Below are 19557 nucleotides of genomic sequence, written 5' to 3' on the forward strand. Positions count from 1 at the left end.
TATAATAATCTTTTTACAGTAGGTTTATTTGAGTCAGGATCCAGTCAACAGCTTCAGTCTTTGGTTGATAAATCTCTTAATTTATGATTGTTCCTTCCTCTTTTTTTCTTTTCTTATTATTTTTTTTGTTAAACTGGGTCATATGTCCAATAGAACTATCCACATTCTAATTGTATTTTCATGGAGGTGTTTAGCATGTTCCTCTGGTATATATTTCCTGAAAATTGATAGTAAGATCTAGAGTCTTGAAAAGATTAAGGATTGAGGGTTGTTGTTTGGCAAGAACAATTCATGGGTGGTACTGTGTATATCCTGTTACATCACATTAGGAGGAGAATGTCTGGTTGTCTTTTTACAATTGTTAAGTTTGTAAAAGGTATGCAGATTAAATCAGCATAATTCCTTCCTTATAAATTTCTCCACTAAGTTTTTACCTGACGTTTTTACTTCCATTGTTAGCAAAAATACCTGCATCCATTATTTAATAAGGGATTTCAAAATGATATAATTTTGTCATTCTTCCTGTATTCATTAAATGGAATTATTTTATAAAGAATTTTCCCTTCTAGCTTTTAAGTTGCTGTAAAATATAGCTTATATGGGAAATTCAGAATAAATATTTGATTATTTTCCCTTATGTATCTGTTTTCAAAAGAATTGGTGCCCTGACATACTCTGAAGGTCACTAAATATGGGGCTCTTTGCACACGTGTGTAGATGTGTAATATTTTGAATTCATAGATTTTTAACCTGTTTCTTACTGTATTTCAGTCCATTACAGTCATTTTTCTTTTTGATACTTACTAAATTGTCCCTTTTGAGGGGACTAGTGCACTCCTTCTCAAGTTGTCTTCTGTGTTCTTTAGACATGACTCCCCAGTAACATAGGTTTCTTTCTTTTTGGTGTGATAAGATTATTCTAGCTTGATCTGTCCTACCTGTTAACCTAGAGTCATCCATTTCTCCCAGGTGGGGCTTATATTTGAAATTACTGTTCTCTCTCTCTTATACGCATTATATATACAGATAGCATATATCTTCTGTATAGGCATTCACACAAAAATCTCTTGCATCGCATATTCACCTGCTCTGAAGAATGGCTCCCATGGCTTGGAGTGTTCCTCATCTGCCAGAATTGAAGCTCTGTGTATCATATAGTGTGTATTTTACATTAGGTCATCCCAAACATACCATGTAAATTTTATAAGAATCCATAAATCAGTTTACATAAGGTGGTAACATAAAAATAGAAGCTCATTTTCCTTCATATAAATAGGCTAAAATGCTTTTAACTTGAATAGAAAGAATAGTTTGGGACAGAGGGATTTAGAGGAAGTAGAGTTTGATTTTGACTCAATGAGCTTGAAATATGTAATATATCTGATTAGAATTACTTGATAGAAATTAACCCTCAAGCCTGAAGATGAAATTATTTTATAAACATAAGACTTAAAAGCCTAATGAATAAGTGACTTGCCAAAGTCAGGTAAAAAGTAGCAGAGCCAAGTATTGTATGAAAGATATTTAATAGTTTCAAACACAGATGTGACATTCAGAACATTATTCTTTCTTTCTTTTTTTTTTTTTTTTAGAACATTATTCTTTCACGTTGCTCTTTCTTATCTCCTTTGGTGGGCCTGTTGAAATGAACACGTCATTTTTTGGTTTTTTAATTTTCATTAGAGTCCCAAGAGTGGCTTGAAAGAGAAGATTTATCTAGAGGAAAACCCAGAGAAAAGTGAAGCAGTTCAGGACACTGTGAGTATAAAATCAATGAAATGATAGTGACTTTCCTTATACTTAAATGACAGACATAACTGATATGTGTGTGTGTATGTTTTTTTTTTTTTAATTTGGAGAAAAAGCTTAAACTTATTAAAGGAATTTAATAAAGATTGGAAAATAGCCTCTCCATAGTTAGTATTATGTGGTTAAATTTTTTTATAGTAAAATACAAATAACATAAAATATACAATTTAACCATTTTTAAGTTCATTTTGTCATTAGGTTAGATTCACATCATTATGCAACCATCAGCACCTCTATCTCTCAAACCTTTTCACCTTCCCCAACTGAAACTTGGTGTCTACTAAACACTAACTTCCATTATCTTCTCTCTCCAGCCCTGGCAAACCCATTCTACTTTCTGTCCCTTCGAATCTGACTGGGAACCGCATAATAAGTAGAATATATAATATTTGTCCTTCTGTGGCCAGCTTATTTCACTGAGCATAATGTCTTCAAGTTTGATCAGTGAGTTAGCATGTAGCAGAATCTCCTTCCTTTTTAAGGTTGAATAATAATCCATTGTGTGTATATACCACATTTGGTTTATCCAGTCATTCATCAGTGAACACTTGGGTTGTTTCCACCTTCTGGCTATCATGAATAATGCTACTCTGAACATGGATGTATAAATAAATACCCATTTAACTTTTTCCTTCAGTTCTTTTGAGTATATAATCAGAAATGGAGTTGCTAGATCTTACAAATCCCTAATTGAATATTTTTAGCATTCTGATTTTATTTTTTAAGATTAGGACTTGTATAAAGTTTTCTAGTAAAAGATTTAATAGCATATGATGATTCATCTGTTAGTAGCAACATAAGGACTGTTGAAAAATCAGAAACCTCAAGTCTGCTGTAAAATGAAAAGTTGTCTCACTAATACTCTAAACAAATAAAATTTCTGCTTCACCTGATTTTTTAAAAAAAATATTAAAGCCTTGTGGTTTTAAAAGCAAGAGTACAGAAAGGCAGAATCAAGTTTAGGCAATGCAAATACTTAGAGTTGCAACACACTTAATGAAGAAAAACTGCAGCTATGTGTTTATTAGTCACTTAATTTGTAGCTTGTGGGTCCATGTACATAGTTTCAGCTGTAACTGCTGTGCAGATAACTCCCATGTCACCATAGCCTCACTCCCTTTGCTCAACCCCAGATCCTGCAGCATTCAACCACTGTCAGGTTTGAGCCAAACTCATTTTTTTCATATTTGCTCCAAATTTACTGTTTCTCCTAGTACTGTATGTTCTTTCATTTCTGTATTTGTGGTATTCAAATATCCCATACTTTTTGCATTATACACTAATGTTCCAACACTCCCCTTTTCATGCTAAATCCAAATGTGTAAGTGAATTGACACATGGATGATCTATTGCATAGGAATGAGGGCTGCCAGCCTACAATTTACTTTTACAATCTTGTTACCATCGTTTCTATAGCAGTGTTTGTGTGATTACTTGAACATTTTATTGCATTATGCCAATGATTTTCAACCAGGAATGATTTTGTCCCTCGGGGCACATTTGGCAAGGTCTGGAAACATTTTTGATTGTCATGACTGGGAGGCTGCTCCTGGCATCTAGTGGGTGGGCAGTGGCCAAGTATGCTGCTCCGTACCCTACAGTGCATAGGACAGCCCCCACAATGAAGAATCATCTGGCCCAAAATGTCAACAGTGCCATTTTTCCTTTGTCCTGTTGCCTTCATTCACTGTTAAAAATTGTAACTGTTTGTGTAAGCCAGTTTAATTTCTTTCTGTACCAAGGTCTAAATATATATGAAACAATAAATGAAGCCTACAGAGAGGGATTAGAACCAGATAAACAAGGGTGTATAAACAGAGGATGTTTATTATTTCTAGGGGAAGTGTTTTCTCCCCCTCTCCCTGACCAAGAAACAATCAATACTGGTAAATTTGAGAACCACTTGGAAAATAAAATACCTAAAGAAAAGGAAAAGAAACCCAGTCAGTTTAGTGAACCATGTCTTTTTCTGTCTCTGAAATTGACCACCAGATAATTTTTCTGTCCCTTCTCTATGAATGTTTCCAGGACACTCAGTCACTTGTTGGGAGTCCCTCTACCCGTGTGGCCCCTCATATTATTGGAGCAGAGGACGATGACTTTGGTAGTGAACATGAACAGGTGATGACTTTTTCTTTCTAAAAAACAAATTATTAATTTTCTAAGATGTTTGATTTATTGCAAAAATGAACAGTTTCTGGAGATTGAAATTATATTTATAAGGATTTGAAGATCAAGTCTTAGAACTAAGATTAATTGTTTAATTGCTTGGGTTAATTGCTTATTTTAGCTTTGACCAATAGAAATGGCCTTGCTCTTGAAGCTGATAAGAAGTCATTGATTTTTACCTAAGTATTTTATCTTTGGAGAAGGGGGATGTTCTTACAAATTAAAAAAAAAATTTTCAAATTCTTGTTGTTGATTGATGGTATATAGGAATGTGATTGGCTTTATTCTTGTCCTTGTTAGTAAGCTCACGTGATCTTTTAGTAAACCTACTTCAAAGAGGTTTTTAAAATAACTTCTTAAGATTTTTCTATGTAAATAACTGTGACAGTTTTTGTTTCCTTGTTTCCCAGAGTTTATCTTTTATTTCTTGTTATTACCTTTACTGCGCTAGTTAGGATATCCAGTATAAGGCTGAATCACTATGGTGAGACAGGGCATCCTGGCCTTCTTGGCCTTATTCTCAATCTTAGGAAGAATGCATTCAGTCATTTATTATTAATATGATGTTAGCCATAGGTTTTTGTAGATACTTCTTTTTAATTGAGGAAGTTTCCTTCTATTTTTAGTTTGATAGGAGTTTTATCATGAATAGAGGTTGAATTTTGTTGAATGACTGAGATCATCATATGTTGTTATTAAATTTATATTAATGTAGTTTACGTGTAACTAAATATAATGGTAAATTACATTAATTGATGTCATTAGCGTTTTGAAACAGCTATTCCTGTTTCATTCCTGAGAGAAACCCCAATTGGTCATAATTTATTTTCCTTTTTCCAGTATTGCTGGATTCAATCCTGTTATTTTGCTGAGGACTTTCGTGTGTGTTTATTGGGGATAGTAGTCTGTAGTTTTCTTTTTTTATAATATCTTTGCTTTTGATAGTTGGTTGATGCTGAGCTCTTAGATCTGAGTTGAGAAGTCTTAGTCCTCTTATATTTTCTGAAAGAGATTGTGCAGAATGGGTGTTACTTGTTTAGATTAACTTACATGATTCTAGGTTAAGGTCAACTCTTGCTGCTTTCTGTGTTCATTGCAGTTTGGAAACATACAAGTATTCTAGGAGTTGTCTTATTTAAAATCACACAACTCCATTTCCTACCACCATCTCTGTGATGAGCCTAAAAGGCAGACACCTATTTTGTTATTAGGCAAAAAGCCTCCCTTTACATTTTTAGAAGTGTTATTAACCTGTTTTTTTTGTGTACTGATTTGTGTGAGCTCTTTGATAATTATGTTCTGGACTTGCATTCTCCCAGGATGGTCTTTCTTCCAACCTGTTCCCAAGAGATTATTTTCAGAGGAAGAGATTCTATAGCCTGTGTTGCTTATAATAAATTCTAGTGAAGTTTTTTTAAACCTTGAATTTTTTAGGAAAGGTCAAAGTGAAATTGGGATAGTCATATTTAACTGAGCTGACATGACATTTTGCATTTATGTGTTGGTGTTACTGATGTCTATTTATTTATTTTTCTAGATCAATGGGCAGTGCAGCTGTTTTCAGAGCATTGAACTGCTAAAATCTCGCCCTGCTCACTTGGCTGTCTTCTTACACCATGTAGTTTCCCAGTTTGACCCTGCAACATTGGTAATGTATTTCATGATTTAGCCAGTTTAGAGTTCTTAATTGATTCAAATACCATGAAAGTTTTCAGTTTTAGCAAGATGGGTAGATAGACTTCTGTCAGTTTTCTAAATTAGATATCAAAGATGATTAAAATGTTACTAATTTATTTTTTAAAGGCTTGGTTATATGGTAATAACTACGTTGTTCATGGTGACCTGCTTGTTTCAGACATTTCTACTCAACGAGGATCTAGCAGAGGACATTTTTCATGATTTCTTCCCCGTTTCTTTCTCTACTACAGCTCTGTTATCTCTATTCAGACCTATATAAACAGACCAATTCCAAGGAGACCCGTCGTGTCTTCCTTGAGTTCCATCAGTTCTTCCTGGATCGATCTGCTGTAAGTTACCAAGTTAATATTACAACCTTTGCTTCAGTACACTGAATTATTGGCCTCTTACTTCCGGTCTTCCCTCCCATGTTTTTGGACTTTATTGTGCTTTCTGACATCTGTATTATATATCAATTATTGATTACTCATGACCGTTATTTTTTTATCATTTCTAAGTTAGTTATAGGCATATAAATTCTCAAAATAGGTTTTAAGGGATATATATATAGGCTTATATATATGCATATTTAGGATAATGGAATGAAAAAGAATACAATATATATGTGTATACATAAATATACATATATATTAAGATCCAAAGGTTCGTACTTGTATAATTGGACTCTGGTTGGCCTCTTTGAAGTTTGGAGGCCCAGTTTAACTAAAAAGGGATGGAAAAGATCTTACTCATATAAATGATGGTAGATAATAGTAGTGTTTTATTTTACCAATAGAAATCTTAATAAGGTTTTTAAACTAATGTGTTTTATTATTAGCCTTGCTCTAGGATAAATAACAGCCCTTAATATGTCTCTGATAACCATGCTGCATGTCTCTAGTCCTTTCATATTTGCAGTTCTCTTAGTTGACTGTTCCACACTTTCTCTCTTTTAAACTCTCCATCAATTCCTCTCCTGTTCTTTTCTCAACTGATGATCTTGCTGTTTTTTTGAGAAATTTAAAGCATACAGAAGATAACTTCTACCAGAGGTATCACCCTACCTCTGTCATACCTTATGCTTGACCCTCTCTCCTGATGATATGTAGGAATTTTTCTACTTTTAGTTCAAGACTGCCTGTTCCCCTATTTATCCAGATCGTGTTTTCTTATTCCTACTCAAAGCCGCTACTCTAGCAAACGTACCCCTTCTCTCCTGCATCATCAGTTCTTCTGTTTTCTACTGAATCAGTCCTATTAGTGTGCAGACATGGTTATTTCTCCCATCTTAAACAAACTTACACAGAAACATTTTGGCTCCTTCTCTTCCTCCAGCACTTGCCCTGTATTCTTTGTATTTTATTACAGAGCTGCCTCTACGTCTCAGTTCATTTTAGTTTAGTCCCTCAGTCGTGTCCGACTCTTTGCGACCCCATGAATCACAGCACCCCAGGCCTCCCTGTCCATCACCAACTCCCGGAGTTCACTCAAACTCATGTCTGTCGAGTCGGTGATGCCATCCAGCCATCTCATCCTCTGTCGTCCCCTTCTCCTCCTGCCCCCAATCCCTCCCAGCATCAGAGTCTTTTCCAGTGAGTCAACTCTTCGCATGAGGTGGCCAAAGTATTGGAGTTTCAACATTAGCAGCAGTCCTTCCAATGAACACCCAGGACTGATTTCTTTTAAGATGGACTGGTTGGATCTCCTTGCAGTCCAAGGGACTCTCAAGAGTCTTCTCCAACACCACAGTTCAAAAGCATCAATTCTTCGGTGCTCAGCTTTCTTCACAGTCCAACTCTCACATCCATACATGACCACTGGAAAAACCATAGCCTTGACTAGACAGACCTTTGTTGGCAAACTAATGTCTCTGCTTTTCAATATGCTATCTAGGTTGGTCATAACTTTTCTTCCAGGGTGTAAGCATCTTTTAATTTCATGGCTGCAGTCACCATCTGCAGTGATTTTGAAGCCCCCCAAAATAGTCTGACACTGTTTCCCCATCTATTTCCCATGGAGTGATGGGACCGGATGCCATGTTCTTTGTTTTCTGAATGTTGAGCTTTAAGCCAACTTTTTCACTCTCCTCTTTCACTTTCATCAAGAGGCTTTTTAGTTCCTCTTCACTTTCTGCCATAAGGGTGGTGTCATCTGCATATCTGAGGTTATTGATGTTTCTCCTGGCAATCTTGATTCCAGCTTGTGTTTCTTCCAGCCCAGCGTTTCTCATGATGTACTTTGCATATAAGTTAAATAAGCAGGGTGACAGTATACAGCCTTGACGTACCCCTTTTCCTATTTGGAACCAGTCTGTTGTTCCATGTCCAGTTCTAACTGTTGCTTCCTGACCTGCATACAGGTTTCTCAAAAGGCAGGTCAGGTGGTCTCGTATTCCCATCTCTCTCAGAATTTTCCACAGTTTATTGTGATCCACACAGTCAAAGGCTTTGGCATAGTCAGTAAAGCAGAAATAGATGTTTTTCTGGAACTCTCTTCCTTTTTCTATGATCCAGCAGATGTTGGCAATTTGATCTCTGGTTCCTCTGCCTTTTCTAACAGCAGCTTGAACATCTGGAAGTTCACGGTTCACGTATTGCTGAAGCCTCGCTTGGAGAATTTTGAGCATTGCTTTACTAGCATGTGAGATGAGTGCAGTTGTGCGGTAGTTTGAGCATTCTTTGGCATTGCCTTTCTTTGGGATTGGAATGAAAACTGACCTTTTCCAGTCCTGTGGCCACTGCTGAGTTTTCCAAATTTGCTGGCATATCGAGTGCAGCACTTTCACAGCATCATCTTTCAGGATTTGAAATAGCTCAACTGGAATTCCATCACCTCCACTAGCTTTGTTCATAGTGATGCTTTCTAAGGTCCACTGGCAGGCAAGCTGGCCCCTGAGTACCCCGAGTGGTCAGGATGTCAGTCTCAGCCAAGAAAAGTCCCATCTGGGTCGCCATTTCTTGCAGGAAGGAGGACCTCTTCCAGGGCCCGAAACTGGGCTCTTGTCTAACACTTGGAAATGAATTGTCTGAGGAGACACATGTGCTGACAAAGCAAGAGATTTTATTGGGAAAGGGTACCCGGGTGGAGAGCAGTAGGGTAAGGGAACCCAGGAGAACAGCTCTGCCACGTGGCTCTTTTATGCCACAGGTGATATTATTTCATATAAATACCCACATACAGAAATGAACATATATATACTTTCTTACATTTGTGCTAGAAGTATTTCTGGAAAGTTGGCTTGAGCTACTTTATGGCAACCTCAGATAAAGAGAAAGCTTTGAAATCCATTTTAACTGCTCTTCAAATAAATATTAGAGCTCTCAATTTTTAGCAGTAACTTATTTTCAGATGTAAAACTTCAGATCTTACATTAATTTTTTTTTTAGATTCCAGAAGGATATGACTTAAGTGGGTGTATAATACAGAGTAAACTTGAAGAAGATAATATACTTTCTCCAAATGCAAAATAATTTTTTCTGAGACATTTCCCAAATTAACAGGAGAAAATTATCTGGTAATGGGCTCACAGACTGCAGTTGTCATGTGAAAAAACATAGCTAAGAAGAAGTTAATTATGACATGGTCATCTTATTTCAGTAGTAAAAACTGCAGATGTAAGAACTAGAGATTTGAGACTCCAGAGCTTCAACATTGATATCCAGCACTTTCTCGTTGGGAACATGACTTCTTATGAGGGTTCTTTAGCTTTATATACCAATATGATTGGGAATATCATGGTCTTCAGTGTGAGTGTCTCAAATACAGTGAATAAAATTGTTATACATGAGTAAATTTTTCATATGGTAATCTACATATAGTTTAGGTTTTTACCTATATTGATTCAAACAGTGTGTGACTGATTATCTTAACCAGTGATTCTCGAAAGCCCAACCAATATTCATTCATTCTAGAAAGCCAAAGCCAACAGGAATAAATAAGGCACAAAAGCATTCAGTCATCTAGTAAAACGGATTTTAGGTATTTCCTTTATAACATGATCCTTGGGGAATGGGCTTATTTTCAAGTTCAAACCATAGAATATTCCAAAGCTGGGAAATTTAGATGGGTGGTACCCCAAAAATGAGCTTATACATGAATATACTTATAGGTATTCAAGTTTTTTCTGTTTATTTTGTGTAAGTACTGATATGGATCCTGAAAGACCCTTAGTGCTATTTCACTTTTTGTTTGCATTTTTGTTTTAGCACCTGAAGGTTTCTGTTCCTGATGAAATATCAGTAGATCTAGGTAAGTCTGGAGCACCAATGTGCTAGAGGATTACATCTCTGTAGATAGGTAGCTCAGCTCTTCTCTAGAGGTTTTATCTGTTACACAGTGACTAGTAGGTCATATGAATCACAACAGTAAAAGAGCCTATAATACATGTAAGAGTAAACGAAACATGAGTTCTAAGATTAAAATACTTAAAATATATTATCTCTTTATCTTACTTCAAGTTAAGTTCACACCAAGTAGTGCCAGTTACAATGCACAAAATGTGCCTTTAGATCAGGTGATTTCTTGTATTTATGCAGAAAAAAGACGGCCAGAGCTTATTCCTGAGGATCTACATCGCCACTATATCCAAACTATGCAAGAAAGAGTCCACCCAGAAGTTCAGAGGCACTTGGAAGATTTTCGGTAAGCATTGTGGTCAACAGAAGCTCATATGGTTGTCCTGAATTAATTTTCTTTTTAGGTAGGAACAGGTTATACATTCCTTGGCATAACATATGGTCTCTGTCATTGTTACTAAAACCTAATGAACTTCCGGCATTGAAAGGTTGGCATGGTACTGAGAGTGCATGGTCCCCTTTCCTTATGGCTGGCAGGAATTGAGCTTAGTAGCTGTCTGTGCCAAGTGTGTCCTTCAAGATATGTGTTCTGTTGAGTGACTTCCTCTAGAATTTTCTTCCTCCAGTGTCCCAGGTGACATGGGCCCCCACACAGAAAACTGTGACATTTTACCTGTTGCTAGAAATTCATAACTATGGAAACTCCGATGAAGCATCTCCAGAGGGAGATAGTACCCTCTAGGTAACTCAGGAAATTACCCTCGAGGCTACCTCAGGAAATTTCTCCTATACCCTTTAGGCAGAAGCGCAGCATGGGGCTGACCTTGGCTGAAAGCGAACTGACTAAACTTGATGTAGAGCGAGACAAGGACCGGTTAACTTTGGAGAAAGAACGGGCATGTGCAGAACAGATTGTTGCCAAAATTGAAGAAGTGTTGTAAGTAATAGAAATACATGTAGAAACGCCCTCTCTACTGAGATGATAATCATGTGTAAAGTACATTTGAACAAATTTAGAAGGTGTGTCAGGTTGTTTATGTAGAGCTGTTTGCCTTGTGATAATACTAAAGCTTGTGCTGATATCGTAGATGACATTCTTGTATTTCTTTTTCTGGGTATTGCTAAAATGAGTAACTGTAGAATTTCTAACTGATCAAAAACAGGTCGAATACTTACACTGGCTTTAATTCACAGGCTTTGGAAGTATTTCTTGCTATAAAACATTTATAGCATGTTGATGATGAAAAAGTGGTCCTTCAGGGATCACTCTTTTTCTGAGACGTCATTCCAGGCGGCAGAGACTTAGAGTGGGTCCTGAAACATTGCGCCGCAGGGGCTTCCCTGGGGGCCCAGATGGCAGAGAGTCTGCCTGCAGTGTGGGGGACCTGGGTTTGATCCCTGGGTCAGCAAGATCCCCTGGAGAAGGGAATGGCTATCCACTGCAGCATTCTTGCCTGGAGAATTCCATGGACTTGACTCTGTTTTGTTGATCAGTTGTCTGAGTTTAGTAACAACTCTTTTATTAAACTGTAATATTTCATTTTAAATGCTTTTATTTTTAGGATGACCGCTCAGGCTGTAGAAGAAGAAAAGAGGTAATGAAACTATTTTTTCCTAGAATTTTAAGGGCCAAAAAAAAAGAAACTGTCTTTTCTCCTGTCCTAAATTTAGATTTATTTCTTTTAACTTAAAAATACAGACTGTTTCTAGTGGCTTGTATTTTATGTGGCTAATATTCTAGTATCTGAGTAGAATCTTTACTGGTCACAGTAAATGGATAGCTCTTTATTTTTCACTTGATAAATTCTAAGACTTTCAGCATGGGGGTTTTGGAAGTCATTTGATATCTTTATTTACCCACTGTCCCTTCCCAGAAGTCTTATTTTACTTAATCCTTTCTCCCCAAGTTCGACAATGCAATATGTTATTCTCATGTACATGAAACATTTGGGAGTAAAAGTGAAAGAACCTCGAAATTTGGAGCACAAGCGAGGTCGCATTGGATTCCTTCCAAAAATCAAGGTAAAACTGGAATAATAATAGTGTGTTCAGGTCGCCATGCTTCTTATATCTGACTGCAGGGCTTTCCTTCTTCTTAGTGTTTATTTTTTCAGCAAGTTAGTGCTAAGCATGCCAGCAGGAATGAGATACGGTCCCTGTTCTCAAGAAACTCAAAATCCAGTGAGAAATCCAGACGTACGAACTGTTAGATGATATGAAAAGTGAAAACAAGAGTTTACACAGAGAGCTATCCTCAGCTTTGTTTCGACCCCGTGCTTTACTTTTACGGTTCCTCTCAGTGTTTATAATTGTTTATGTTGGTAGATTGTAGAGCTGGATGAAGATAAGGGCCTCCTTCGTTGTACCCCATCTTTTAGCATAGCGCCTTCAGACATTATTAGTTTAGCAAATATTATTCAGGAGATGAATGAGTTACTTAAAACAAGCTCCCAGTAAATGTGTTATAAAAATACCTTTTACTTTCCAAAATTGTCAGCTCTGGAGGGTTTGAAAAGGCGTCTTGAGTTTGATGTGTACATAGTGCTGTGTGCCAGCTTCCAACGAGTGCCCTTTGTGTGTCTTTCATTTACATGTGGCCAGTTTCTTTCAACTTGACCATTAGAATTATGTGTCTCTTATCTCTTTGATTGTACCTTGATTCCAGCAAAGTATGAAGAAAGATAGAGAAGGCGAAGAAAAGGGGAAGCGAAGAGGATTCACCAGCATCTTGGGACCCCCTAGGAGACCAAGCCGCCACGACAACAGTGCAAGTATGTTGAAGTCTGCAATGCCGCATTCCCACCATTCCGTGCCGTCTTCTTATCAGAGGCTCATTCAGCTAGGCGGGGTTGCTGGAGAAGGATGTTCTAGAAATGTTTCCACTGAACCTCCACTGTTTCTATTCAGTGTCATTTCTAATGGAACCCCCGGCGTTCAGTTAGACTTCACAGTTGTCATAAATGTTTAATGGCAGTAGAACATCCCATCAGCTGTTCATAACATAATTTACTCACCTCTTCTGATTTCGTTGCATTCACTTTCTGATTGTTAAATTTATAAAACAAAATGTACATGAATTTCACCTTCATACTTTGTCTTTTTGTACATGTATGACTCATTTTCTCCATACTTAAACTGGTCTCCACCTCTCCACTGTGCTTTATTTCCTGCTGTCCCTCCACGCTCAGGCCTAATGGAGAGTTGCTCTCCTGGAGAGGGCTACAGGAGAAGTAGAGGTGGTGCTGTGGGAGAGAAATTCGGTCCTGCAGTGGTCCTCACACTGGGCAGCACCACATTTGAAGATACTGGCACAGCTGGAGTTGGGGGTGGCTGTTGTGATCCAGCAAACCTGAGTGTCCCACCCTGTGAAGAATCGTCATTCAAATGTCAGTGGTGCCCCTTGTTGAGAAACACCGAGAAGAAGAAGGAAATCTTTAGAGAAGAGGTTGAGGAGAATGGAAAATTTAACCATCTGTTAAAGGGATTCAGAGGAAGAATTGTAGGAGTTCGGGAAGGAAGACTTTTAGGATTAGAGATGTATACAGCTATGTGAAGATGTGCACGGCTATGGGGTGCTTCTCATGGTAACTGATGTACACACTGGTAACAGGCAGGATGGGGATTATTCTGCATGGTCTCTGAGGCAGGTCATGATGGAGAAATTGTGAGTGTTAGGGAGGAGTGGCGTAGGGGCTTGCTAAGAGTTCACAGAGCCAGCGGGCTTCATCTTCACTCTGACAGAGGAATACAGCTTTGTGGTGTGTCCGTCTCCGTCTGTCGGTATCCCCTCCCCACCGCACCCCCCCCCCCCCCCGGCCACCCATTGCTGGTCTTCTCAGCTCCTTTTCTCATGACCCTTCTTCCTCTGCCTCTTCTCTCTCCCCCTTATCTTCTACCATCTCCCACCCTTTACTCATCCTCCTCTTTTCAACCTCCCCTGCCTTTCTCTCTCTCTCTCTCTCCCTCTCTACCTCCCACCTCCTTCCTTCTCTTTCTTTCTTCCTTACTTTTTTTTCTCCCTTCCTTCCTATCTTTATCTATCTCTCCCTCTCTTCCTCACTCTATGTAATTCATGTTATATGTTTCTAAGGCCCACCATGTTCTTTCTAAGCTCTTTTCATCATCTATTTTAAAGCTGTTTTGCCACGTGATTTATTAACCATTGCTTTCTGTTCAGTTGGCAGAGCCATGGAACTACAGAAGCAGCGCCACCCTAAGCACTTGTCCACGCCCTCATCTGTGAGTCCTGAACCTCAGGATTCTGCGAAGTTGCGCCAGGGTGGATTAGCAAGCGAAGGAGCAGACATTGGCTACCTGCCAGCCAATTCCACGTCCTCCATGGTTTCAGGGGCCACTCTTTCCCAGGAAGGAGGGAAAGAGAATGATATGGGTGAGCTAATGCTGTCATTCAACTTAGCTAAGCATCAGGATTTTAAAACAACTATACTAAGAAATAGAAGGGCAGATTATTTGAATCAGGACTGAGTCACAGTTTAAAGATTTTAGTATTCTATAACCAGTGACAAATCTACTCTGAATGGTAATTTTGAGTTATTATCCATTCAGAAAATATTTATGGAGTTTTCTGTCAGGCATTATCTCTGTAGCAAATGGTATCATGTGATTATTATACATAGATTTTTGCCGCATGCAGCTTAGCCTTCTGGGGAAGTAGTCATAAATATCATAAATAAAATATTCAAGTTGTGGGAAGTGTTGAGAAACTGATCAGAAGTTAGAAGCATATACGGTAGGTCCTTGTTGTTGTTTATCTATTTTATATATGCTGCTAAGTTGCTTCAATAGTGTCCGACTCTGTCCAACCCCGTGGACTGCAGCCTGCCAGGCTCCTCTGTCCATGGGATTTTCCAGGCAAGAGTACTGGAGTGGGGTGCCATTGCCTTCTCCTGTAACTGCATAGGGATACACCAATTCAACTTACTGCTGTGGGGGAAAAACACCATTTAAGGAGACATGAAGACGAAGCACAAACCCGACTAAGGGCACACATGCTGTGGACCACAGCACGGCTATGACCAGAGCAAGTGGCGGGGGGACCGGGGAGGGAAGATGGATGGGTAAACTACAGCCTCGGGGGCAGGGGTGGGGGGTCTGGATTGATGACGACTAAGCAGACGACAGGATGAGACAGGAAATCAAAACCAATGGTGAAAGCAGACACACCGCCAGAGCACTCCAACAGCAAGGAAAACATACAGAACTGTTCTTTCACAAATACTCGGACAGAAATCAAGCAAGAAACCACAGAGAAATCGTCAAAGAATTTTAAACATCAGCTAATTAGCCAGTGATGCAAATTATAAAAACAGTGTGTCAAAAGACCACAAAATGGACTAGTTACTTCACAGGCCGCTAAAATGATTCACGGTTAATTTAATTATAAGCTGACTAACCATGCAGCTAATATGAAATGGGTGGTAACAGAAAAAAGAGATAATACAGGTCCAGTAACAAAGCAGAGTATTGTACACGTGATTTCATGGGGTAAATAGCAATGCACTCACAGAACCTAAGCTAAACACACAAGAAAGCTGGAACATGTGCTTTAGAGCTGCACACTGTGTCACCAAAAGCCCTATTTTATATATGGTAGTATGTATATCAGTAAAAATTATTCTGTATTTAAGAATGTTATCAATATAAAATTGATAGAATAAAAACAACAAAAAATAAGAAAAGTAAAAGTAAGTTAGAGGCAGATATGTTTATATAGGGTGCATCTAAAGAAGACTTTTAAAAAATCTGAGATACTGGGTTTTTTTTTTTTTTAATACTAAGGGGAAGCCAATTGAGAGAAAGAGGTTAAAAATGTGGGAAATGGACTGTATGACCAATAGAAAAAAGTTTTGAGAAGGAGAGAAGCAATGCTATGCAGAGTATATGTGAAGGGCAAGGTTATTAGCTGAGAGTGAGGATTTAGTGAGAAGGGCAAGAGGATTTAAAGAGTAAAGAAAGATAGGAAGTAATTGTAGGTAATTGAGAAAAGAGCTTATTACCGTATTTCTTCATACTTGTTATAATTGGTTTCTTAAGCAAGTGAGCTGGGAGAATTAGGTCCTTGTATTTGGAGAGGGAAATACCCGTTTGTATTGGTGATTTTGGAAGCAGTTCAATTTCTGGTATGACAAAACCAAGAGTGGATCTGTGGGAGTGATCACTGGGGTGGCATAGAGCGGGTTACTAGTGATGAAGCAGGGGAGGCGCCAAGGGGCCAAAGGTTTAGACATGTTTATAGACTTAGATTTTGTGGTGGCCGCGTTTGATAATAGCATGGAGAGGAAAATTGTGAGCCAGCAGCCAAAGGTTCATTGTTGCTAGATGGCTCTTGGTAATGACAACATGACATTATTCAGAGAGTGAGCGCCTCAGTGGAGCAAGGGATTTTTATAAGAAAGTAGGATAATAGTCTAAAAGTAGTCCTTAGGAAAAAGAAGAGTCGCTGTCTCATCACCCTGCAGTACATAGTGTATGACAGAAACATCAGTCTCTATTTGAGGGACCTGAAGCAGAAGACAAAGAAGTAGCGGTGATATTTGTAGAAAACCCTGGAGGTTCAGTCTTACATGGAATTCTGAAGATGTTGGACTGAGTAATGCCTTAATTCATGGCTGTCGTGTCTCACTGAAATAAAAGAACGGTAGATAATGAATAAACAACAAGCAAAAAGAGAAAAGAAGCCGAGGAAGAGAAGGTATTCTTATTCATAAGAGATTTCCACAAATTTGGGGGAGATTAATGGGCACGAGTGGTTTGATGGATGAAAGGACATAAAGGAAGTAGGAGCCCATAGTTTGTGTAAGAAGTCCAACGTGGGAGCCAGTCTGTCCATTGGAACCCAAAAGAGAGTTGTCATATGAGTCACAGAGTGCATGAGGAAAAAGTAAAACTGAAAATGATGAATTCACAGAAGATCTGTAATCAGAACAGTTCTTTCAGCAACTTCTGATTCTTATATTACAGAATATAAGCAGTCGTTCTTATATCAGAAGAAAATGAATATGTTCTTCGTTCAGTTCAGTCGCTCAGTCGTGTCCGACTCTTTGCGACCCCGTGAATCGCAGCACGCCAGGCCTCCCTGTCCATCACCATCTCCCGGAGTTCACTGACTCATGACCATCGAGTCAGTGATTCCATCCAGCCATCTCATCCTCTGTCGTCCCCGTCTCCTGCCCCCAGTCTCTCCCAGCATCAGAGTCTTTTCCAATGAGTCAACTCTTCGCATGACGTGGCCAGAGTACTGGAGTTTCAGCTTTAGCATCATTCCTTCCAAAGAAATCCCAGGGTTGATCTCCTTCAGAATGGACTGGTTGGATCTCCTTGCAGTCCAAGAGACCCTCAAGAGTCTTCTCCAACACCACAGTTCAAACACATCAATTCTTCGGCGCTCAGCCTTCTTCACAGTCCAACTCTCACATCCATATGTGACCACAGGAAAAACCATAGCCTTGACTAGACGGACCTTAGTCCTTTGTTACAGAAGTTGAAATCAGACTGATTATATTCTTTACAGCCGGAGATGGAGAAGATTATACAGTCTGCAAAAACAAGACCTGAAGCGGGCTGTGGCTCAGATCATGAGCTTCTCATTGCAAAATTCAGGCTTAAATTAAAGAAAGTAGGGAAAACCACTAGGTCCTTCATGTATGACCTAAGTCAAATCCCTTATGGTTTTACAGTGGAGGTGATGAACAGTTCAAGGGATGAGATCTGGTAGACAGAGTGCCTGAAGAAATATGGACAGAGGTTTGTAGCATTGTACAGGAGGTGATGACCAAAACCATCCCAAAGAAAAAGAAATACAAGAAGGCGAAGTGATTGTCTGAGGAGGCCTTACAAATAGCTGAGCAAAGAAGAGAAGTGAAAGGCAAAGTAGAAAGGAAAAGATTTACCCAACTGAATGCAGAGTTCCAGAGAATAGCAAGGAGAGATAAGAAAGCCTTCTTAAATGAACAGTGCAGACCAATAGAGGGAAAACAATAGAATGAGAAAGTCTAGAGAGCTCTTCAAGAAAATTGATGATACCAGGGGAACATTTCATGTAAAGATGGGCACAATAAAGGACAGAAACAGCAGGGACCTAACAGAAGCAAAAGCTATTAAGAAGTGGCAAGAATACACAGAAGAACTATATTAAAAAGTTATTAATAACCCAGATAACTGTGATGGTGTGATCACTCACCCAGAGCCAGACATCCTGGAATGTGAAGCCAAGTGGGCCTTAGGAAGCATTACTGTGAACAAAGCTAGTGGAGGTGATGGAATTCCAGTTGAAATCTTTCAAATCCTAAAAGATGATGCTGTGAAAGCGCTGCCCTCAGTATGCCAACAAATTTGGAAAACTCAGCAGTGGCCACAGGTCTGGAAAAGGTCAGTCTTCATTCCAATCCCAAAGAAGGGCAATGCCAAAGAAAAGTTCAAACTACCATACAGTTGTGCTCATTTCATATGATAGTAAGGTAATGCTCAAAATCCTTCAAGCTAGGCTTCAACAGTATTTGAATCAAGAACTTCCAGATACACAAGCTGAATTTAGAAAAGACAGAGGAACCAGAGATCAAATTGCCAACATCCATTGGATCATAGAAAAAGCAAGGGAATTCCAGAAAAACATCTGCTTTATTGACTATGCTAAAGCCTTTGACTGTGTAGATCACAACAAACTGTGGAGAATTCTTACAGAGATGGGAATATCAGACCACCTTACCAGAAAAAGCTGTATGCAGGTCAAGAAGCAACAGTTAGAACCAGACATGAAACAACAGACTGGCTCAAATTTGGGAAGGGAGTACATCAAGGCTGTGTATTGTCACGCTGCTTATTTAACTTATATGCAGAGTACCTTATGCAAAATGCTGGACTGGATGACTCAAGCTAGAATCAAGATTGCTGGGAGAAATATCAGCATTGTCATATATGCAGATGGTAACTACCCTGATGGCAGATAGTGAAGAGGAACTAAAGAGCATCTTCATGAGGAGGAAAGGAGCGTGAAAAAGCTGGCTTCAAACTCAGCATTCAAAAAACTAAGATCATGGGATCTGGTCCCATCACTTCATGGCAAATAGATGGGGAAAAAGTGAAAACAGTGGCAGATTTTATATTCTTTGGCTCCAAAATCAATGTGGATAGTGACTGCAGCCATGAAATGAAAAGATGTTTGCTCCTTGAAAGCAAAATTGTGCCAAACCTAGGCAGTGTATTAAAAAAAAGCAGACACATCACTTTGCCGACAAAGATCCATAGAGTTAAAGGTATGGTTTTTACAATAGTCATCTACGGATGTGAGAATTGGACCATAAAGAAGACTGAGTGCTGAAGAAAGACCGATGCTTTCAAATTGTGGTGCTGGAGAAGACTTGAGAGTCCCTCGGACAGCAAGGACATCAAACCAGTCAATCCTAAAGGAAATCAACCCTGAATATTTACTGGAAGAACTGATGCTGAAGCTGAAGTTCCAATACTTGGCCACCTGATGCGAAGAGCTGACTCATTGGAAAAGACACCGATGATGGGAAAGATTGAGGGCAGGGGGAGAAAGGAGAGACAGAGGATGAGATGGTTGGATGGCATCACCAACTCAGTGGAA

The 19557-nt window shown here is 38.9% G+C and overlaps 1 protein-coding gene across 4 annotated transcripts in view; it reads left to right on the forward strand.

Moving 5' to 3' along the window:
- Window positions 1–19557, forward strand: part of ARHGEF12 (Rho guanine nucleotide exchange factor 12) — a 158176-nt gene that overhangs the window by 112802 nt on the left and 25817 nt on the right. For all 4 annotated transcript variants that reach the window (XM_052652357.1, XM_052652359.1, XM_052652358.1 and 1 more), the window contains 11 exons: window positions 1684–1758; window positions 3838–3930; window positions 5516–5626; window positions 5907–6005; window positions 9861–9903; window positions 10191–10296; window positions 10750–10887; window positions 11513–11545; window positions 11858–11972; window positions 12616–12721; window positions 14128–14340. In XM_052652357.1, coding sequence (XP_052508317.1) covers window positions 1684–1758; window positions 3838–3930; window positions 5516–5626; window positions 5907–6005; window positions 9861–9903; window positions 10191–10296; window positions 10750–10887; window positions 11513–11545; window positions 11858–11972; window positions 12616–12721; window positions 14128–14340 — 1132 coding nt within the window. The remainder of the gene's footprint in view (window positions 1–1683; window positions 1759–3837; window positions 3931–5515; window positions 5627–5906; window positions 6006–9860; window positions 9904–10190; window positions 10297–10749; window positions 10888–11512; window positions 11546–11857; window positions 11973–12615; window positions 12722–14127; window positions 14341–19557) is intronic.

Source organism: Budorcas taxicolor, chromosome 15 (genome assembly GCF_023091745.1).
Source record: "Budorcas taxicolor isolate Tak-1 chromosome 15, Takin1.1, whole genome shotgun sequence".
NCBI classification, from domain to species: Eukaryota; Metazoa; Chordata; class Mammalia; order Artiodactyla; family Bovidae; genus Budorcas; species Budorcas taxicolor.